The sequence below is a fragment of the Nerophis lumbriciformis genome, linkage group LG09, assembly GCF_033978685.3.
Source record: "Nerophis lumbriciformis linkage group LG09, RoL_Nlum_v2.1, whole genome shotgun sequence".
NCBI lineage: Eukaryota > Metazoa > Chordata > Actinopteri > Syngnathiformes > Syngnathidae > Nerophis > Nerophis lumbriciformis.
The window spans coordinates 47,891,587-47,916,103 of NC_084556.2; the positions used below are offsets into that span (position 1 = coordinate 47,891,587).

Sequence of the window (24,517 nt, forward strand, 5' to 3'; positions counted from 1 at the left end):
ATATTTACTATTGAAGTTATACTTACTAATGTAATTATACTATATTTACTATTGTAGTTTTGCTATATTTACTATTGAAGTTATATTTACTATTGTAGTTTTGCTCTATTTACTATTGAAGTTATATTTACTATTGTAATTATACTATATTTACTATTGTAGTTATGCTATATTTACTATTGTAGTTATATTTACCATTGTAGTTATACTATATTTACTATTGAAGTTATACTATATTTACCATTTAAGTTATATTTACTATTGTAGTTATACTATATTTACTATTGTAGTTTTGCTATATTTACTATTGAAGTTATACTTACTAATGTAATTATACTATATTTACTATTGTAGTTTTGCTATATTTACTATTGAAGTTATATTTACTATTGTAATTATACTATATTTACTATTGTAGTTATGCTATATTTACTATTGAAGTTATTTTTACTAATGTAATTATACTATATTTACTGTTGTAATTTTACTATTATTTACTATTGTAGTTATACTATATTTACTCTTGTAGTTATACTATTATTTACTATTGAAGTTATACTATATTTACTATTGTAGTTATACTATTATTTACTATTGTGGTTGTACTAGATTGTCACTTTTAGTTATGCTATTGTAATTATACTGTATTTACTATTGTAGTTATATTTACTATTGCAGTTATACTTATATTTACTAATACTATATTTATCAAATTTATTTATACTATTTACTATTGTAGTTATGTTTTTACTATTGTAGTTGTACTATGTTTACTATTGTGTTTACACTATATTTACTATTGTAGTTATACTATATTTGCTATCGTGCATATTTACTATTGTATTTATATTAAATCAACCATTGTAGTTTTACTATTGTAGTCATACTATATATACTATTGTATTTATTTTACAATACTATATTTGTATAAGGATTTTCTGTCACGCCTCACTGAAGTTAAGGTTTTTATGTGTATGTGTCAGGTATTTATTAACACTAAAGGTCAAAGATCATGTATGTGTTCTCGCAAGCTCCATCTAGTGGTAGGCCAAAGAACCACTGATTAAAGTAGCCTTTTATTTTCCCATATTCAAACACAGTGTTACTGTTCAATCTGTGTGTAACATGACAGGGGCCAAAATATGAAATGTACATGTTAAATAAAACCACTGCCTTGTTTTTAATGAATACTTAGGCCTACTACGCTAGTGCATTTTAAAGTGGGTACTTAGCGAGCCAAGTGTTTTGTTGGTGAAAAAGTACTTCTCTTAGTCCAAGTATGGATGCAGCTCTCCTATTGGCCGGCACAGGTGTCCCTAATGAGGTGTCCTGCAGGTGTGTATTGTGAAAAGAAAAGAGTATTGTGCAATAAATAAAGTATTATTTACAGTAGTGAGAGAGAAGTAGTATCAAATATTCACTCAAGCAAGTTATGTACAAAAATACTTCAAATCTACTAGAAAAAATACTCCTACTTCTACACTTTGGACTCGGTCTCCGCGTTGGAGACGTCTCCGTTCCTCTCAGTCTGCGGGACGTTCTTGCTCTGTGGCTCCGCCTCCTTGTCGGCCTCGGACAGATCCTGCTGACTCGGCTTGCCGGCCAGCGAGCAGGCGAGGGGCGGGCGGGCGCGCTCGCACATGTCCGCCAGCTCCCTGGCGCTGCAGGCGGGCGTGTTGGTCTGGTAGATGTCGTGGAAGCTGTTGTAGTCCACCTCGTAGAAGCCGTCCTCCAGCGTGAGGACGGGCGTGAAGCGATAACCCCACTTGATCTCACTGCTCACGTACGAACTCCTGGCCTGACACGTCATGCCTGCACACACACCCCGCTCACTACCTTGTGCTGCTCTTAGACTCTTATCATCATTACTATTATTATCATTGCTACTATTATTATTACTAGTATCATCCCTGTTATTATCATCATTACTATTATTATTATCACTATTATTACTACTATTATTATTATTATTTTCATTATTAATATTATTATTTGTCACTATTACTACTATAAATGATTATTATTATTATCATTATTATTATTACTATTAATATTATTATCACTATTATTATTATTATTATTATTATCATCACTATTATTATTATTATTATTATTATCACTATTATTACTATTACTACTATTATTATTACTAATATCATCCCTATTATCATCATTACTATTATTATCGCTATTATTACTATTACTACTATTATTATTACTATTATTATCATTATTACTATTATTATCACTTTTACTACTATAAATTATTAGTATTATTATCATTATTATTATTACTATTATCATGATCATTATTACTATTATCAATATTATTATTATTATTACTATTATTATTATCACTATTACTACTATTATCATTATTATCAATATTATTATTACTATTACTATCATTATTTGTATTACTATTATCAATATTATTATTACTATTATTATTGCTATTACTATTATCATCATTATTGGTATTACTATTATTGTTACTATTATTTTCACTATTGCTACTACTATTATCACTATTACTTTTATTATTATTATTTCTATTATCAATATTATTACTACTATTGTTATCATTATTATTATTATTATTTTATTATCATTGTTATTATTACTATTATTATCATAATTATTACTATTGTTATCACTATTATTACTATTACTACTATTATTATTACTATTACCATCATTATTATTATTATTACTATTATCAATATTATTATTACTATTAATATCATTATTTTTATTACTATTATCAATATTATTATTATTGTTATTACTATTATCATCATTCTTGGTATTACTATTATTATCACTATTGCTACTATCATAACTATTATTACTATTATCAAGTATTATTTCTATTATTATCAATATTATTATTACTATTGTTATCGTTATTATTATCAATATTATTATTACTTTATTATCATTATTATTATCATCAATATTATTATTACTATGATTATAATTATTGGTATTACTATTATTAATACTATCATTATTATTACTATTATCAATATTATTATTACTATGATTATCATCATTATTATCATCATTATTATTACTATTATTATTATTACTATAAGTTTAGTACAGTGTCTCCATGTCTTCTTCCAAAATCTGCTTGTGTGTCCATTCCTGCATGTCTCTTCCTGTCCACCTGTCTGTGTCTGTCCCACTAGGTGTCTGTCTCTGTCCCTCTATGTGTCTGTCTTTGTCCCACTATGTGTCTGTGTCTGTCCCACTATGTGTCTGTCTCTGTCCCACTATGTGTCTGTGTCTGTCCCACTATGTGTCTGTCCCAATATGTGTCTGTCTCTGTCCCACTATGTGTCTGTCTCTGTCCCACTATGTGTCTGTGTCTGTCCCACTATGTGTCTGTCTCTGTCCCACTATGTGTCTGTGTCTGTCCCACTATGTGTCTGTCCCAATATGTGTCTGTCTCTGTCCCACTATGTGTCTGTCTCTGTCCCAATATGTGTCTGTGTCTGTCCCACTATGTCTGTCTCTGTCCCACTATGTGTCTGTCTCTGTCCCAATATGTGTCTGTGTCTGTCCCACTATGTGTCTGTGTCTGTCCCACTATGTGTCTGTCTCTGTCCCACTATGTGTCTGTGTCTGTCCCACTATGTGTCTGTCTCTGTCCCACTATGTGTCTGTGTCTGTCCCACTATGTGTCTGTCTCTGTCCCACTATGTGTCTGTGTCTGTCCCACTATGTGTCTGTCCCAATATGTGTCTGTCTCTGTCCCACTATGTCTCTGTCCCACTATGTGTCTGTCTCTGTCCCAATATGTGTCTGTGTCTGTCCCACTATGTCTGTCTCTGTCCCACTATGTGTCTGTCTCTGTCCCAATATGTGTCTGTGTCTGTCCCACTATGTGTCTGTGTCTGTCCCACTATGTGTCTGTGTCTGTCCCACTATGTGTCTGTCCCAATATGTGTCTGTCTCTGTCCCACTATGTGTCTGTCTCTGTCCCACTATGTGTCTGTGTCTGTCCCACTATGTGTCTGTCTCTGTCCCACTATGTGTCTGTGTCTGTCCCACTATGTGTCTGTCCCAATATGTGTCTGTCTCTGTCCCACTATGTGTCTGTCTCTGTCCCAATATGTGTCTGTGTCTGTCCCACTATGTCTGTCTCTGTCCCACTATGTGTCTGTCTCTGTCCCAATATGTGTCTGTGTCTGTCCCACTATGTGTCTGTGTCTGTCCCACTATGTGTCTGTCTCTGTCCCACTATGTGTCTGTGTCTGTCCCACTATGTGTCTGTCTCTGTCCCACTATGTGTCTGTGTCTGTCCCACTATGTGTCTGTCTCTGTCCCACTATGTGTCTGTGTCTGTCCCACTATGTGTCTGTCCCAATATGTGTCTGTCTCTGTCCCACTATGTCTCTGTCCCACTATGTGTCTGTCTCTGTCCCAATATGTGTCTGTGTCTGTCCCACTATGTCTGTCTCTGTCCCACTATGTGTCTGTCTCTGTCCCAATATGTGTCTGTGTCTGTCCCACTATGTGTCTGTGTCTGTCCCACTATGTGTCTGTGTCTGTCCCACTATGTGTCTGTCTCTGTCCCACTATGTGTCTGTGTCTGTCCCACTATGTGTCTGTCTCTGTCCCACTATGTGTCTGTGTCTGTCCCACTATGTGTCTGTCTCTGTCCCACTATGTGTCTGTGTCTGTCCCACTATGTGTCTGTCCCAATATGTGTCTGTCTCTGTCCCACTATGTCTCTGTCCCACTATGTGTCTGTCTCTGTCCCAATATGTGTCTGTGTCTGTCCCACTATGTCTGTCTCTGTCCCACTATGTGTCTGTCTCTGTCCCAATATGTGTCTGTGTCTGTCCCACTATGTGTCTGTGTCTGTCCCACTATGTGTCTGTGTCTGTCCCACTATGTGTCTGTCTCTGTCCCACTATGTGTCTGTCTGTGTCCCACTATGTGTCTGTCTCTGTCCCACTATGTGTCTGTCCCACTATGTGTCTGTCTTTGTCTTTCGTACACCTGCTGTCCCTTATTGAGTCTTTTTGTCCACCTGCTGTCCCTTATTGAGTCTTTTTGTCCACCTGCTGTCCCTTATTGAGTCTTTTTGTCCATCTTATCGGTCTGTCCATCTGATGTCCCTTTTTGAGTCGTTCTTTCCATCTGCTGTCTCTTATTGAGTATTTTTGTCACTATGCTGTCCCTTATTGACTCTTTGTCATTCTGTTGTCCCTTATTGAGTCGTGTTGTCACTATGCTGTCCCTTATTGACTCTTTGTCATTCTGTTGTCCCTTATTGAGTCGTTTTGTCACTATGCTGTCCCTTATTGACTCTTTTTGTCCATCTGCTGTCCCTTATTGACTCTTTTTGTCCATCTGCTGCCCCTTATTGAGTATTTTTGTCTATCTGCTGTCCCTTATTGAGTATTTTTGTCCATCTTAACTATCTGTCCACCTGCTGTCCCTTATTGAGTCTTTTTGTCTATCTGCTGTCCCTTTTTGAGTCTTTCTTTCCACCTGCTGTCCCTTATTGAGTCTTTTTGTCACTCTGTTGTCCCTTATTGAGTCTTTTCGTCCATCTGCTGTCCCTTTTTGAGTCTTTCTTTCCACCTGCTGTCCCTTATTGAGGCTTTCTGTCCATCTGCTGTCTCTTGTTGAGGCTTTTTGTCCATCTGCTGTCCCTTAATGAGTATTTTTGTCACTATGCTGTCCCTTATTGAGTCTTGTGTCCATCTGTTGTCCCTTATTGAGTCTTTTTGTCACTATGCTGTCCCTTATTGAGTCTTTTTGTCCACCTGCTGTCCCTTATTGAGTCTTGTGTCCATCTTATTGGTCTGTCCATCTGATGTCCCTTTTTGAGTCTTTCTTTCCATCTGCTGTCTCTTATTGAGTCTTTTTGTCCACCTGCTGTCCCTTATTGAGGCTTTTTGTCCACCTGCTGTCCCTTATTGAGTCTTTCTGTCCATCTGCTGTCCCTTATTGAGTCTTTTTGTCCACCTGCTGTCCCTTATTGAGTTTTTTTGTCCACCTGCTGTCCCTTATTGAGTCTTTTTGTCCATCTGCTGTCCCTTATTGAGGCTTTTTGTCCACCTGCTGTCCCTTATTGAGTCTTTCTGTCCATCTGCTGTCCCTTATTGAGGCTTTTTGTCCATCTGCTGTCCCTTATTGAGGCTTTTTGTCCACCTGCTGTCCCTTATTGAGTCTTTCTGTCCATCTGCTGTCCCTTATTGAGGCTTTTTGTCCATCTGCTGTCCCTTATTGAGTATTTTTGTCTATCTGCTGTCCCTTATTGAGTATTTTTGTCCATCTTAACTATCTGTCCACCTGCTGTCCCTTATTGAGTCTTTTTGTCTATCTGCTGTCCCTTTTAGAGTCTTTCTTTCCACCTGCTGTCCCTTATTGAGTCTTTTTGTCACTCTGCTGTCCCTTATTGAGTCTTTTCGTCCATCTGCTGTCCCTTTTTGAGTCTTTCTTTCCACCTGCTGTCCCTTATTGAGTGCTTCTGTCCATCTGCTGTCTCTTGTTGAGGCTTTTTGTCCATCTGCTGTCCCTTAATGAGTATTTTTGTCCATCTGCTGTCTCTTATTGAGTATTTTTGTCACTATGCTGTCCCTTATTGAGTCTTGTGTCCATCTGTTGTCCCTTATTGAGTCTTTTTGTCACTATGCTGTCCCTTATTGAGTCTTTTTGTCCACCTGCTGTCCCTTATTGAGTCTTGTGCCCATCTTATCGGTCTGTCCATCTGATGTCCCTTTTTGAGTCTTTCTTTCCACCTGCTGTCCCTTAATGAGTCTTTTTGTCCATCTGCTGTCTCTTATTGAGTCTTTTTGTCCACCTGCTGTCCCTTATTGAGTCTTGCGTCCATCTTATCGGTCTGTCCATCTGATGTCCCTTTTTGAGTCGTTCTTTCCATCTGCTGTCTCTTATTGAGTCTTTTTGTCCACCTGCTGTCCCTTATTGATGCTTTTTGTCCACCTGCTGTCCCTTATTAAGTCTTCCTGTCCATCTGCTGTCCCTAATTGAGTCTTTTTGTCCACCTGCTGTCCCTTATTGAGTTTTTTTGTCCACCTGCTGTCCCTTATTAAGTCTTTCTGTCCATCTGCTGTCCCTTATTGAGGCTTTTTGTCCACCTGCTGTCCCTTATTGAGTCTTGTGTCCATCTGCTGTCCCTTATTGAGTATTTTTGTCTATCTGCTGTCCCTTATTGAGTATTTTTGTCCATCTTAACTATCTGTCCACCTGCTGTCCCTTATTGAGTCTTTTTGTCTATCTGCTGTCCCTTTTAGAGTCTTTCTTTCCACCTGCTGTCCCTTATTGAGTCTTTTTGTCACTCTGTTGTCCCTTATTGAGTCTTTACGTCCATCTGCTGTCCCTTTTTGAGTCTTTCTTTCCACCTGCTGTCCCTTATTGAGTGTTTCTGTCCATCTGCTGTCTCTTGTTGAGGCTTTTTGTCCATCTGCTGTCCCTTAATGAGTATTTTTGTCCATCTGCTGTCTCTTATTGAGTATTTTTGTCACTATGCTGTCCCTTATTGAGTCTTTTTGTCCACCTGCTGTCCCTTATTGAGTCTTGTGTCCATCTTATCGGTCTGTCCATCTGATGTCCCTTTTTGAGTCTTTCTTTCCATCTGCTGTCCCTTAATGAGTATTTTTGTCCATCTGCTGTCTCTTATTGAGTATTTTTGTCACTATGCTGTCCCTTATTAAGTCTTTCTGTCACTCTGCTGTCCCTTATTGACTCTTTGTCATTCTGTTGTCCCTTATTGAGTCGTTTTGTCACTATGTTGTCCCTTATTGACATCTTTTTGTCCACCTGCTGTCCCTTATTGAGTCTTGTGTCCATCTGCTGTCCCTTTTTGAGTCTTTCTTTCCACCTGCTGTCCCTTATTGAGTATTTTTGTCACCATGCTGTCCCTTATTGACTCTTTTTGTCCATCTCCTGTCCCTTATTGAGTCTTTTTGTCACTATGCTGTCCCTTATTGAGTCTTGTGTCTATCTGCTGTCCCTTATTGAGTATTTTTGTCTATCTGCTGTCCCTTATTGAGTATTTTTGTCCATCTGCTGTCCCTTATTGAGTCTTTCTGTCCATCTGCTGTCCCTTATTAAGTCTTTTTGTCCATCTGCTGTCCCTTATTGAGTCTTGTGTCCATCTGCTGTCCCTTATTGAGTCTTGTGTCCATCTGCTGTCCCTTATTGAGTCTTGTGTCCATCTGCTGTCCCTTATTGAGTCTTGTGTCCATCTGCTGCCCCTTATTGAGTATTTTTGTCTATCTGCTGTCCCTTATTGAGTATTTTTGTCCATCTTAACTATCTGTCCACCTGCTGTCCCTTATTGAGTCTTTTTGTCTATCTGCTGTCCCTTTTAGAGTCTTTCTTTCCACCTGCTGTCCCTTATTGAGTCTTTTTGTCACTCTGTTGTCCCTTATTGAGTATTTTCGTCCATCTGCTGTCCCTTTTTGAGTCTTTCTTTCCACCTGCTGTCCCTTATTGAGTGTTTCTGTCCATCTGCTGTCTCTTGTTGAGGCTTTTTGTCCATCTGCTGTCCCTTAATGAGTATTTTTGTCCATCTGCTGTCTCTTATTGAGTATTTTTGTCACTATGCTGTCCCTTATTGAGTCTTGTGTCTATCTGCTGTCCCTTATTGAGTCTTTTTGTCCACCTGCTGTCCCTTATTGAGTCTTGTGTCCATCTTATCGGTCTGTCCATCTGATGTCCCTTTTTGAGTCGTTCTTTCCATCTGCTGTCTCTTATTGAGTATTTTTGTCACTATGCTGTCCCTTATTGAGTCTTGTGTCCATCTGTTGTCCCTTATTGAGTCGTTTTGTCACTATGCTGTCCCTTATTGACTCTTTTTGTCCATCTGCTGTCCCTTATTGACTCTTTTTATCACTATAATGTCCCTTATTGAGTCTTATGTCCATCTGTTGTCCCTTATTGAGTCTTTCTGTCACTCTGCTGTCCCTTATTGAGTCGTTTCGTCACTATGCTGTCCCTTATTGACTCTTTTTGTCCATCTCCTGTCCCTTATTGAGTCTTTTTGTCACTATGCTGTCCCTTATTGAGTCTTGTGTCTATCTGCTGCCCCTTATTGAGTATTTTTGTCCATCTGCTGCCCCTTATTGAGTATTTTTGTCCATCTGCTGTCCCTTATTGAGTCTTTCTGTCCATCTGCTATCCCTTATTGAGTCTTTCTGTCCATCTGCTGTCCCTTATTGAGTCTTTTTGTCCATCTGCTGTCCTTTATTGAGTCTTGTGTCCATCTGCTGTCCCTTATTGAGTCGTTTTGTCACTATGCTGTCCCTTATTGAGTCTTGTGTCCATCTGTTGTCCCTTATTGAGTCTTGTGTCCATCTGCTGTCCCTTATTGACTCTTTTTGTCACTATGCTGTCCCTTATTGACTCTTTTTGTCCATCTGCTGTCCCTTATTGAGTCTTGTGTCCATCTGTTGTCCCTTATTGAATCGTTTTGTCACTATGTTGTCCCTTATTGACTCTTTTTGTCCATCTGCTGTCCCTTATTGAGTCTTGTGTCCATCTGTTGTCCCTTATTTAATCGTTTTGTCACTATGCTGTCCCTTATTGAGTCTTTTTGTCCATCTGCTGTCCCTTATTGAGTATTTGTGTCACTCTGCTGTCACTTATTGAGTCTTTTTGTCCCTCTTATCCGTCTGTCCATCTGCCGTCCTTCCCCTCGTTCAGTCTCTGTAGCTTTTAGTCATGTTGCCATGTAATGTCGGGACAAGTTAGCGTCCATGAATGTCCTCTGCACATGTTTTGGAAGAAGAAGAAGAAGAAGAAGAGGAAGAAGAAGAAGAGGAAGTGCTCACCCGTGGCCTCCACCATGCCCTCCAGGATGACGACCACCTCCAGCTCCTCGTGGGCCAGGTGTGCGGGCGAGACGTCCCAGAAAGGACTGCTCTGGTTGATCTCGTGACAGATGATGAGCGGGGACACCAGGAAGAGGCGGTCGTCGCCCGTGCTGTAGCCCACGTTGATGTCCGTCTGGTTCAGGGGGATGAACTCGCCCTCCTTGGTCTGCTTGGACTTGATGAGCTTGGCCCGGATGGACGCTTCCACGATGTGCGAGTTCCTGAGGTCGCCCACCCGGAACATGAGGCACAGGCGGCCGTCCCTCATGGAGACCACGGCGTGGGTGGAGAACACCAGCGTTTCGGCGCGCTTCTTGGGCTGCGAGATCTTGACGAACATGCAGCCCACCATGAAGGCGTTGACGATGGAGCCCAGCACCGACTGCACCAGCAGCAGCACGATGCCCTCGGGACACTTGTCCGTGATCACCCGGTACCCGTACCCGATGGTGGTCTCCGTCTCGATGGAGAAGAGGAAGGCCGAGACGAAACTATTGAGGTTGTTGACGCACGGAGTCCAGAGGTTGTCGGCCAAGTGGTCCAGGTCTCCCCGCAGGTAGGCGATGAGCCACCACATGAAGCCGAAGAAGAGCCAGGTGACGGTGTAGACCAGGACGAAGACGAACAGGTTGAACCTCCACTTCAGGTCCACCAGCGTGGTGAAGATGTCCGTCAGGTAGCGGTAAGTCTCGCGCACGTTGCCGTGGTGCACGTTGCACTTGCCGTCTTTCCGCACGTAGCGCTGGACCCTCCTGGTCCGCTCCATGGCCACCAGCTGCTTGGGGAACTTGTTGATGGCCGAGCTCTCCACATCCTGCTCCATCGAGCTTCTGGGGGGATTCAGGCCTAAACCGGGACCAGGGACAGTGTTAGTGGACCTGAGACTTCACATGATCCAGTCACATAGAGGATCTTTGACTGGTGCAAACATATGATCGTCATATAAAATATATTTGACTAGTGCAAACATACCTTGTCATATAGAGGATCTTTGACTCGTTCAGACATATGATTGTTATATAGAGGATCTTTGACTAGTGCAAACATAACTTGTCATATAGAGGATCTTTGACTAGTGAAAACATAACTTGTCATATAGAGGATCTTTGACTAGTGCAAACATAACTTGTCATATAGAGGATCTTTGACTAGTTCAGACATATGATTGTCATATAGAGGATCTTTGACTAGTTCAGACATATGATTGTTATATAGAGGATCTTTGACTAGTGCAAACATACACTCGTTATATAGAGGATCTTTGACTAGTGCAAACATATGATTGTCATATAGAGGATCTTTGACTAGTGCAAACATACGCTCGTCATATAGAGGATCTTTCACAAGCGAAAACATATGATTTTCATATAGAGGATATTTGACTAGTGCAAACATACTTTCTTATATAGAGGATCTTTGACTACTGCAAACATACGCTCATTATAGAGGATCTTTGACTTGTGCAAACATAAGCTTTTCACCTAGAGGATCTTTGCCTAGTGCAAACATACGCTTGTGAAATATAGAGGATCTTTGACTACTGCAAACATACGCTTGTTATATAGAGGATCTTTGACTTGTGCAAACATACGTTTTTCACATAGAGTATCTTTGAGTAGTGCAAACATACGCTTGTGAAATATAGAGGATCTTTGACTAGTACAAACATACGCTTGTGAAATAGAGGATCTTTGACTAGTACAAACATACGCTTGTGAAATATAGAGGATCTTTGACTAGTGCAAACATATGCTTATTATAGAGGATCTTTGACTTGTGCAAACATATGCTCGTCAAATAGAGGATCTTTGACTAGTGCAAACATAAGCTCGCCATATAGAGGATCTTTGAGTAGTACAAACATATGCTCGTTATATAGAGGATCTTTGACTAGTGCAAACATACGCTTGTATACAGAGGATCTTTGACTCGTGCAAACAAGTTTTTCACCTAGAGGATCTTTGCCTAGTGCAAACATAAGCTTTTCACACAGAGGATCTTTGACTAGTGCAAACATACGCTCATTATAGAGGATCTTTGATTCGTGCAAACATACGCTCGTCAAATAGAGGATCTTTGACTTGTGCAAACATAAGCTTTTCACCTAGAGGATCTTTGACTAGTGCAAACATACGCTTGTAAAATATAGAGGATCTTTGACTAGTGCAAACATACACTGATTATAGAGGATCTTTGACTCGTGCAAACATAAGCTTTTCACATAGAGGATCTTTGACTAGTGCAAGCATAAACAAACATAAGATCTTGTGAATAACAAACACTTGTCTGTGACATACTGTAAATGTTTTAATGATGACTTGATTGTGATTGGTTGGATGATTTATTGCATTAACATTCTACAAAGAGGTGTTTCTCCTTACTGCCCCCATGTGGCCACTATTAGCTAAGCAGGCTGAAGGTTGCGATTGCGTCCATTTTCCTCTCATATTCTCCAAGTTTTGGAGCTCCTTTGGGGTTTAAAAGAAAAAAAAAATCCCTCAATTCGACCGTGGTGTGACTTTTTAGTGCCATTCCCGCCGCCATCAGCGGATTCACCAGTGGAACAAATTGCTGCGTGGAAGCCGTTCTGCACTCCTCGCACTTACAGGGGAATATTGTGCTGGTAACCATGGCAACAGAGTCCATCAGGTGCCAGCAATATGGTCGCAGGATGAAGCGTCAATGACATCACTAACACCGCGAGTCCTGCACCTGCGCTCCAATGGAGGATTTGAATCATCAACAAATGATCCAATTAGTTTATACTCGTTATATAGAGGATCTTTGACTAGCGCAAACATCCGCTTGTCATATAGAGGATCTTTGACTAGTGCAAACATACGCTTGTCATATAGAGGATCTTTGACTAGTGCAAACATAAGCTTGTCATATAGAGAATCTTTGACTAGTGCAAACATACACTTGTCATATAGAGGATCTTTGACTAGTGCAAACATACACTTGTCATATAGAGGATATTTAACAAGTGCAAACATAAGCTTGTTATATAGAGGATCTTTGACTAGTGCAAACATACACTTGTCATATAGAGAATCTTTGACTAGTGCAAACATACACTTGTCATATAGAGGATCTTTGACTAGTGCAAACATACACTTGTCATATAAAAGATCTTTGACTAGTGCAAACATAAGCTTGTCATATAGAGGATCTTTGACTAGCGCAAACATACGCTTGTCATATAGAGGATCTTTGACTAGTGCAAACATACACTTGTCATATAGAGGATATTTGACTAGTGCAAACATAAGCTTGTCATATAGAGGATCTTTGACTAGTGCAAACATACACTTGTCATATAGAGGATCTTTGACTAGTGCAAACATACACTTGTAATATAGAGGATCTTTGACTAGTGCAAACATACACTTGTCATATAGAGGATCTTTGACTAGTGCAAACAAACACTTGTCATATAGAGGATCTTTGACTAGTGCAAACATACGCTTGTCATATAGAGGATCTTTGACTAGTGCAAACAAACACTTGTCATATAGAGGATCTTTGACTAGTGCAAACATACGCTTGTCATATAGAGGATCTTTGACTAGTGCAAACATACGCTTGTCATATAGAGGATCTTTGACTAGCGCAAACATACACTTGTCATATAAAAGATCTTTGACTAGTGCAAACATACGCTTGTCATATAGAGGATCTTTGACTAGTGCAAACATACGCTTGTCGTATAGAGGATCTTTGACTAGTGCAAACATATGCTTGTCATATAGAGGATCTTTGAGTAGTGCAAACATACGCTTGTCGTATAGAGGATCTTTGACTAGTGCAAACATAAGCTTGTCATATAGAGAATCTTTGACTAGTGCAAACATACACTTGTCATATAGAGGATCTTTGACTAGTGCAAACATACACTTGTCATATAGAGGATCTTTGACTAGTGCAAACATAAGCTTGTCATATAGAGGATCTTTGACTAGTGCAAACATACACTTGTCATATAGAGGATCTTTGACTAGTGCAAACATACCTTGCCATATAGAGGATCTTTGACTATAGCGCAAACATATGCTCGTCATACAGAGGATCTTTGACTAGTGCAAACATAAGCTTTTCATATAGAGGATCTTTGACTAGTGCAAACATACGCTTGTCATATAGAGGATCTTTGACTAGTGCAAACATACACTTGTATATAGAGGATCTTTGACTAGTGCAAACATACACTTGTCATATAGAGGATCTTTGACTAGTGCAAACATACCTTGCCATATAGAGGATCTTTGACTATAGCGCAAACATATGCTCGTCATACAGAGGATCTTTGACTAGTGCAAACATAAGCTTGTCATATAGAGGATCTTTGACTAGTGCAAACATACACTTGTCATATAGAGAATCTTTGGCTAGTGCAAACATACACTTGTCAAATAGAGGATCTTTGACTAGTGCAAACATACACTTGTCATATAGAGGATCTTTGACTAGTGCAAATATAAGCTTGTCATATAGAGGATCTTTGACTAGTGCAAACATACACTTGTCATATAGAGGATCTTTGACTAGTGCAAACATAAGCTTGTCATATAGAGGATCTTTGACTAGTGCAAACATAAGCTTGTCATATAGAGAATCTTTGACTAGTGCAAACATACACTTGACATATAGAGGATCTTTGACTAGTGCAAACATACGCTTGTCATGTACAGGATCTTTGACTAGTGCAGACATCCCCTTGTCAAATAGAGGATCTTTGACTATTGCAAACATACACATGTCAAATAGAGGATCTTTGACTAGTGCAAACATACACTTGTCATATAGAGGATCTTTGACTACTGCAAACATACACTTGTCATATAGAGGATCATTGACTAGTGCAAACATAAGCTTGTCATATAGAGGATCTTTGACTAGTGCAAACATAAGCTTGTCATATAGAGGATCTTTGACTAGTGCAAACATAAGCTTGTCATATAGAGGATCTTTGACTAGTGAAAACATAAGCTTGTCATATAGAGAATCTTTGACTAGTGCAAACATACACTTGTCATATAGAGGATCTTTGACTAGTGCAAACATACACTTGTCATATAGAGGATCTTTGACTAGTGCAAACATACACTTGTCATATAGAGGATCTTTGACTAGTGCAAACATACACTTGTCATATAGAGGATCTTTGACTAGTGCAAACATAAGCTTGTCATATAGAGGATCTTTGACTAGTGCAAACATACATTTGTCATATAGAGGATCTTTGACTAGTGCAAACATAAGCTTGTCATAGAGGATCTTTGACTAGTGCAAACATAAGCTTGTCACATAGAGAATCTTTGACTAGTGCAAACATACACTTGTCAAATAGAGGATCTTTGACTAGTGCAAACATACACTTGTCATATAGAGGATCTTTGACTAGTGCAAACATACACTTGTCATATAGAGGATCTTTGACTAGTGCAAACATACACTTGTCATATAGAGGATCTTTGACTAGCGCAAATATACACTTGTCATATAGAGGATCTTTGACTAGTGCAAACATAATCTCGTCATATAGAGGATCTTTGACTAGTGCAAACATACGCTTGTCATATAGAGGATCTTTGACTAGTGCAAACATACACTTGTCACATAGAGGATCTTTGACTAGTGCAAACATAAGCTTGTCATATAGAGGATCTTTGACTAGTGCAAACATACGTTTGTCATAAAGAGGATCTTTGACTAGAGCAAACATAAGCCTGTCATATAGAGGATCTTTGACTAGTGCAAACATAAGCTTTTTATATAGAGGATCTTTGACTATAGCGCAAACATATGTTCGTCATGTAGAGGATCTTTGATGAGTGCAAACATACGCTCGTTATACAAAGGATCTCTGTTTAGTGCAAACATGCTCATCAAGTAGAGGATCTTTGACTAGTGCAAACATACACTTGTCATATAGAGGATCTTTGACTAGTGCAAACATACACTTGCAATATGGAGAATCTTTGATTAGTGCAAACATACACTTGTCATATAGAGGATCTTTGACTAGTGCAAACATAAGCTTGACATAAAGAGGATCTTTGACTAGCGCAAACATACACTTGTCATATAGAGGATCTTTGACTAGTGCAAACATATGCTTGTCATAAAGAGGATCTTTGACTAGCGCAAACATAAGCCTGTCATATAGAGGATCTTTGACTAGTGCAAACATAAGCTTTTTATACAGAGGATCTTTGACGAGTGCAAACATACCTTGTCATATAGAGGATCTTTGACTATTATTATAGCGCAAACATATGTTCGTCATGTAGAGGATCTTTGATGAGTGCAAACATACGCTCGTTATATAAAGGATCTCTGATTAGTGCAAACATGCTCATCAAGTAGAGGATCTTTGACTAGTGCAAACATATGCTTGTTTAAGTAGAGGATCTTTGACTAGTGCAAATATAAGCTTGTCATGTAGAGGATCTTTGACTAGTGCAAACATACGCTTGTCATATCGAGGATCTTTGACTAGTGCAAACATACACTTGTATATAGAGGATCTTTGACTAGTGCAAACATACACTTGTCATATAGAGGATCTTTGACTAGTGCAAACATACACTTGCCATATAGAGGATCTTTGACTCGTGCAAACATACACTTGTATATAGAGGATCTTTGACTAGTGCAAACATACACTTGTCATATAGAGGATCTTTGACTAGTGCAAACATACACTTGCCATATAGAGGATCTTTGACTCGTGCAAACATAAATATAAAAAAATATATATATATATAAATACCTTTTTTTAATTTTTTTTTTATTTTAAATGTGTGTATATATACACATATACAAACCCCGTTTCCATATGGGTTGGGAAATTGTGTTAGATGTAAATATAAACGGAATACAATGATTTGCAAATCATTTTCAACCCATATTCAGTTGAATATGCTACAAAGACAACATATTTGATGTTCAAACTGATAAACTTGTTGTTTTTTTTGCAAATAACCATTAACTTTAGAATTTGATGCCAGCAACACATGCCAAAGTAGTTGGGAAAGGGCATGTTCACCACTGTGTCACATGGCCTTTCCTTTCAACAACACTCAGTAAACGTTTGGGAACTGAGGAGACACATTTTTGAAGCTTCTCAGGTGGAATTCTTTCCCATTCTTGCTTGATGTACAGCTTAAGTTGTTCAACAGTCCGGGGGTCTCCGTTGTGCTATTTTAGGCTTCATAATGCGCCACACATTTTCAATGGGAGACAGGTCTGGACTACGGACCGGCCAGTTTTGTACCCGCACTCTTTTACTATGAAGCCACGTTGATGTAACACGTGGCTTGGCATTGTCTTGCTGAAATAAGCAGGGGCGTCCATGGTAACGTTGCTTGGATAGCAACATATGTTGCTCCAAAACCTGTATGTACCTTTCAGCATTAATGGCGCCTTCACAGATGTGTAAGTTACCCATGTCTTGGGCACTAATACACCCCCATACCATCACAGATGCTGGCTTTTCAACTTTGCGCCTAGAACAATCCGGATGGTTCTTTTCCTCTTTGGTCCGGAGGACACGACATCCACAGTTTCCAAAAACAATTTGAAATGTGGACTCGTCAGACCACAGAACACTTTTCCACTTTGTATCAGTCCATCTTAGATGAGCTCAGGCCCAGCGAAGCCGACGGCGTTTCTGGGTGTTGTTGATAAACAGTTTTTGCCTTGCATAGGAGAGTTTTAACTTGCACTTACAGATGTAGCGACCAACTGTAGTTACTGACAGTGGGTTTCTGAAGTGTTCCTGAGCCCATGTGGTGATATCCTTTACACACTGATGTCGCTTGTTGATGCAGTACAGCCTGAGGGATCGAAGGTCACATGCTTAGCTGCTTACGTGCAGTGATTTCTCCAGATTCTCTGAACCCTTTGATGATATTACGGACTGTAGATGGTGAAATCCCTAAATTCCTTGCAATAGCTGGTTGAGAAAGGTTTTTCTTAAACTGTTCAACAATTTGCTCACGCATTTGTTGACAAAGTGGTGACCCTCGCCCCATCATGGTTTGTGAATGACTGAGCATTTCATGGAATCTACTTTTATACCCAATCATGGCACCCACCTGTTCCCAATTAGCCCGCACACCTGTGGGATGTTCCAAATAAGTGTTTGATGAGCATTCCTCAACTTTATCAGTATTTATTGCCACCTTTCCCAACTTCTTTGTCACGTGTTGCTGGCATCAAATTCTAAAGTTAATGATTATTTGCAACAACAAAAAAAAATGTTTATCAGTTTGAACATCAAATATGTTGTCTTTGTAGCATATTCAACTGAATATGGGTTGAAAATGTGCAAATCATTGTATTCCGTTTATATTTACATCTAACGCAATTTCCCAACTCATATGGAAACAAGGTTTGCATACGTGTGTATATATGTATATATATATATATATATATATATATATATATATATATATATATATATATGTGTGTATACATCCATCCATCCATTTTCTACCGGTTGTCCCGTTCGGGGTCACAGGGGGTGCTGGAGCCTATCTCAGCTGCATTTGGGCGGAAGGCGGGGTACACCCTGGACAAGTCACCACCTCATCACAGGGCCAAAACAGATAGACAGACAACATTCACACTCACATTCACACACTAGGGCCAATTTTAGTGTTGCCAATCAACCTATTCCCAGGTGCATGTCTTTGGAGGTGGGAGGAAGCCGGAGTACCCGGAGGGAACCCACGCAGTCACGGGGAGAACATGCAAACTCCACACAGAAAGATCCCGAGCGCAGGATTGAACCCAGGACCTTTGTATACATATATATTTTTAAATGTGTATATATTTATATATACACTGTATTGCCAAAAGTATTTGTCCACCTGCCTTTACTCACATATGAACTTGAAGTGCCATCCCATGGAATTGTCCAAAATATTTTGGTATCCTGGAGCATTCAAAGTTCCTTTCACTGAAACTAAGGGGCCAAGCCCAAAACCTGAAAAACAACCCCACACCATAATTCCTCTTCCACCAAATTTCACACTCGGCACAATGCAGTCCGAAATGTAGCGTTCATCAGTCCAGAGAAGGCGTCTCCACTGCTCTAGAGTCCAGTGGCGATGTTCTTTACACCACTGCATCAGACGCTTTGCATTGGACTTGGTGATGTATGGCTTAGATGCAGCTGCTCGGCCATGGAAACCCATTCCATGAAGCTCTCTGCGTACTGCACGTGGGCTAATTGGAAGGTCACATGAGGTTTGGAGCTCTGTAGCAACTGACTGTGCAGAAAGTCTCTTTGCTGACCCCTCTCTGTCAGTTTACGTGGCCTACCACTTGGTGGCCGAGTTGCTGTTGTTCCCAAACTCTTCACTTTTCTTGTAATGAAGTTGACTTTGGAATATTTAGGAGCGAGGAAATTTCACGACTGGATTTGTTGCACAGGAGGCATCCTATGACAGTTCCACGCTGGAAATCACTGAGAGCGGCCCATTCTTTCACAAATGTTTGTAGAAACAGCCTCCATGACTAAGTGCTTGATTTTATACACCAGGTGATTAGGACACCTGATTCTCATCATTTGGATGGGTGGCCAAATACTTTTGGCAATATAGTGTATGTGTGTGTTATATGTATATATATATATACATATACAAACACACACACACACACACGCACACACACCATGGATTTTTGCAATGACAATGGGTGTCTTTGTGCCGTGCCATAAAACCTCAGACAGACCTGCTAGCCGTGGTTGCTAGGTTACCGTTGTTTATTTAGCAAACAGAAAAGAGGATTGTTTAAGCAGGTGGAGCACAATGGCTGCCTGCCGCCATGCGATGGAGGCGTATTATTGTCATCATAAACAACAATTACCGTGTACCGCCAGTGGAATTATTGGCAAAAGAATGCAAATAAATGCAAATTTGTTGACAATAAAACTGATGTTTTAGATATAAAACAAAAGCATTTTGGGAAGCTTTCTATCTGCAGGCTTTTAATGTGAAATATTACTGCTTGTTTTTAAAGGCGATCATTCAAACAGAATAAATGAGAAGGTATTAAATATTTCAGAAAGTGTCGTGCTATGAATCAGTCTGCTTGATTATGACGTTATTATTTGATTTTCTTTAAGATATTATGAAGGAAGGTTGTCCTTCAAATTCTGCCTTTATGAAGATCATAATGCATATTTTAATTGACAATATTTTGATGACAGCTGTCTTCAATATTCTGGAGGGTCAAAGGTGTACTTTGTCATTGGTCCTAAATAAAATAAATAATAATCAAACAATTATTCCCAAACTACACCGTTTATTGATATTTTGGGGTTTACTGGCATGCAAAAATAATGTTTGCTTGTATCATATTTTATGTAAAAAAAAATAATCGATCTATACTCGTATCATATTTTATGTAAAAAAAAAAAATCGATCTATACCCGTATCATATTTTATGTAAAAAAAAATAATCGATCTATACTCGTATCATATTTTATGTAAAAAAAAAAATCGATCTATACTCATATCATATTTTATGTAAAAAAAAAAATCGATCTATACTCCTATCATATTTTATGTAAAAAAAAAAATCGATCTATACTCGTATCATATTTTATGTAAAAAAAAAAAATCAACGTTTCATATTTTATGTAATAATAATCGACTTTTATTTGCATCATATTTTATGTAAAAAAAAAAATAGATCTATACTCGTATCATATTTTATGTAAAAAAAAAAAATTGATCCATACTCGTATCATATTTTATGTAAAAAAAAAAAATCGATCCATACTCGTATCATATTTTATGTAAAAAAAAAAATCGATCTATACTCGTATATTTTATGTAAAAAAAAAAAATCGATCTATACTCCTATCATATTTTATGTAAAAAAAAAAAATCGATCTATACTCGTATCATATTTTATGTAAAAAAAAATAAATCGATCTATACTCGTATCATATTTTATGTAAAAAAAAATAATCGATCTATACTCGTATCATATTTTATGTAAAAAAAAAAAAATCGATCTATACTCGTATCATATTTTATGCAAAAAAAATAATCGATCTATACTCGTATCATATTTTATGTAAAAAAAAAAAAATCGATCTATACTCGTATCATATTTTATGTAAAAAAAAAAAAATCGATCTATACTCGTATCATATTTTATGTAAAAAAAAATAATCGATCTATACTCGTATCATATTTTATGTAAAAAAAAAATAATCAAAGTTTCATATTTTATGTAATAATAATCGATTTTTATTTGCATCATATTTTATGTAAAAAAAAAAATCAATGTTCCATATATAATGTAACATACAATAAATGTTCATATTTCATGAGAAATAATGTTTAATTGCATATTTTATGTAAAAAATAAGTGAAGTGAATTATATTTATATAGCGACTCAAAGCACTTTACATAGTGAAACCCAATATCTAAGTTACATTTAAACCAGTGTGGGTGGCACTGGGAGCAGGTGGGTAAAGTGTCTTGCCCAAGGACACAACAGCAGTGACTAGGATGGCGGAAGCGGGAATCGAACCTGGAACCCTCAAGTTGCTGGCACGGCCGCTCTACCAACCGAGCTATACTGTCCCAAATAAATGTTACTTTTATCAAATAATAAATGTTACTTTTATCATGTAAAAATAATAAGTGTTACTAGTATCATCCATCCATCCATCCATTTTCTACCGCTTATTTCCTTTGGGGTCGCGGGGGGCGCTGGAGCCTATCTCAGCTACAATCGGGCGGAAGGCGGGGTACACCCTGGACAAGTCGCCACCTCATCGCAGGGCCAACACAGATAGACAGACAACATTCACACTATCATATATAATGTAAAAAAATAAGCAATGTTTACTTGTATCACATAAAGTAAAAATAATGTTTACTTGTATATTTTGCTTAAAAATATTGAATGTTACTTATATTTGATATAAAAATAATCAATGATACTTATATCATATTTAATGTAAACATAATCAATGTTTACTCGTATTATATTTTATGTAAAAAAAAATCAACGTCTCATAGTTTTATGTATAATGTAACAATCAATGTTCACTTGTATCATATATCATGAAAAATAATGTTTAATTATATATTTTATGTAAAAATAGTTACTTTTATCATGTTAAAATAATAAGTGTTACTAATATCATATTTACTTGTATCACATAAAGTAAAAATAATGTTTACTTGTATATTTTGCTTAAAAATATTGAATGTTACTTATATTTGATGTAAAAATAATCAATGTTACTTATATCATATTTAATGTAAACATAATCAATGTTTACTCGTATCATATTTCATGTAAAAAAAAATCAACGTCTCATATTTTATGTAAAAAGAAAATTTTAAAAATTGTTATTCGTATCATATCTTATATGTTTTATATATAATGTAACACAATGTTCACTTGTATCATATATGATGAAAATAATGTTTACTTGTATATTTTATGTAAAAAATAATAAGTGTTACTAATATCATATTTAATGTACAAAAAAAAATCAATGTTTAATTGTATCATATAATGTAAAAATAGTGGTTACTTGTATGTTTGGTGTAAAAATAATAAATGTTACTTATATTTAATGTTACTTTTATTATTCTGTATGTAAAATAATGTTACTTATGTCACATTTAATGCAAACATAATCAATGTTTACTTGTATCATATAATGTAAAAATAATGTTTACTTGTATATTTTATGTAAAAATAATAAGTGTTACTAATATCATATTTCATGTAAAAATAAATAAATAAATGTTTACTTGTATCATATAATGTAAAAATAATGGTTACTTGTATGGTTGGTGTAAAAATAATAAATGTTACTTATATTTAATGTTACTTTTATGATTCTGTATGTAAAATAATGTTATTTATGTCATATTTAATGTAAACATAATCAATATTTACTTGTATCATATAATGTAAAAATAATATTTAATTGTATATTTTATGTAAAAAGAATAAATGTTACTTTTTATCATATAAAAATAATGTTACTAATATCGTATTTAATGTAAAACAAATCAATGTTTACTTGTATCGTACATGTAAAAATAATGTTTAATTGTGTAAAGATAATAAATGTTACTTACTTACTTTACTATATAATTAATGTAAAAAAAATTCAATGTTACTTATATGATGCTGTATGTAAAATATGTTTACTTATATCATATTTAATGTAAAAAATAATCGATTACTCATATCTTGTAATGTAAAAATAATATTTACTTGTATATTTTGTGTAAAAATAATAAATGTTACTTATATTTAATGTAAAAATAATCAATGATTATGCTGTATGTAAAATAGTTGCTTGTATCATATTTAATGTAAACAATCAATGTTACTTATATGATGTAAAATAATAAATGTTGCTTATATCATATTTAATGTACAAAATAATCAACGTTACTTATATGATGCTGTATGTAAAATAGTTGCTTATATCATATTGTAAACAATCAATGTTACTTATATGATGTAAAATAATAAATGTTGCTTATATCATATTTAATGTACAAAATAATCAATGTTACTTATATGATGCTGTGTGTAAAATAATGTTACTTATATAATTTTTTATGTAAACAATCAATGTTACTTATATGATGCTGTATGTAAAATAATGTTACTTATATCATTTTTAATATAAACAATCAATGTTACTTATATGATGCTGTATGTAAAATAATAAATGTTACTTATATCATATTAAATGTAAACTTAATCAATGCTACTTATATGATGCTGTATGTAAAATAATAAAATGTTACTTATATCATGATTATTGTAAACATAATCAATGTTTACTTGTGTCATACTTTATGTCAAAAATAATCCGTGTTTCTTTCATGCGAAAATGAACTATTGTTTCTCGCTCACACCCTTGCCTTGGAGGGTCAAAATATTAGGAACAGCTGCGTGGGCTGCGTGGTGTTGAAATGAGAAAGACGTGCAATTGAACGAGCGTGATTATGATTTTTGTCTTCACGTCACCTCCATTGCAAGGGCAGGGTGTACCTAATCAAATGTCCAGTGAGTTTAAAAAAAAAATTGTATATCGCAAACAATCGCATATTAAAAAAATGTTTGGAGTTACAACCGGGGGGTTGTCATGGCGACAAGAGCGCAGGCGAACACATCCAATAATAGTCCTATTGTTATTAATAAATGTTGCCACACACACACACACACACAAGGAGGCCGCAGCATTTTCCCTTATCGTCCTCTCGTGACGTCACGGCGCGAATACGACCATTTATGATGATTACGTCATATCGGGGAGCGATAACATGACGGCTGCCAAGAGACGTGGACCGGCCTATATAATGATCGTGAAGATGACGGCAAAGTTCTCACCTGCAGCGAGTGAAGGTCTTGCATCGTCTCCGTCTCGTCACGTCAATGATCGCACATCTTTAGCGTCGATCACGGCAGGAGTGATGTGGAAAAATCGCCTTTTTCCTCCTCCTCCATCTTTCCGTCTTCCTCCTCAAGGGCTTGATGGACCTCCCACATCTTCCTCTTCCTCGCACACCATCATCCTCCTCCCTGATGGGAGAGAGCAAGCACGTCCAGATACTCCTAAATGTACACGGTATTGCAGTACTTG

At 37.1% G+C, this 24,517-nt stretch overlaps 2 protein-coding genes across 2 annotated transcripts in view; both read right to left on the reverse strand.

The window, feature by feature from the left end:
• Positions 1-24,517, reverse strand: part of nsd1b (nuclear receptor binding SET domain protein 1b) — a 322,978-nt gene that overhangs the window by 103,807 nt on the left and 194,654 nt on the right. The gene's annotated exons all lie outside the window — the stretch shown is intronic.
• On the reverse strand, positions 1-24,517 carry kcnj6 (potassium inwardly rectifying channel subfamily J member 6). The gene is made up of 3 exons (XM_061963031.1): positions 24,265-24,517; positions 9,819-10,706; positions 1-1,812 (listed from the first exon to the last, which is right to left on the reverse strand). The coding sequence occupies exons 2-3, from the start codon at positions 10,681-10,683 to the stop codon at positions 1,478-1,480; spliced, it is 1,200 nt and encodes a 399-aa protein (XP_061819015.1). The 5' UTR covers positions 10,684-10,706; positions 24,265-24,517; the 3' UTR covers positions 1-1,477.

Bases quoted from the DNA above. Each gene is read 5' to 3' on its own strand.
- kcnj6 (XM_061963031.1), bottom strand. From the start codon at position 10,683: ATGGAGCAGGATGTGGAGAGCTCGGCCATCAACAAGTTCCCCAAGCAG. The intron at 1,813-9,818 runs GTGAGCACTTCC...GTGTGTGTGCAG, and splicing joins GGGCATGGTGGAGGCCACGG to GCATGACGTGTCAGGCCAGG.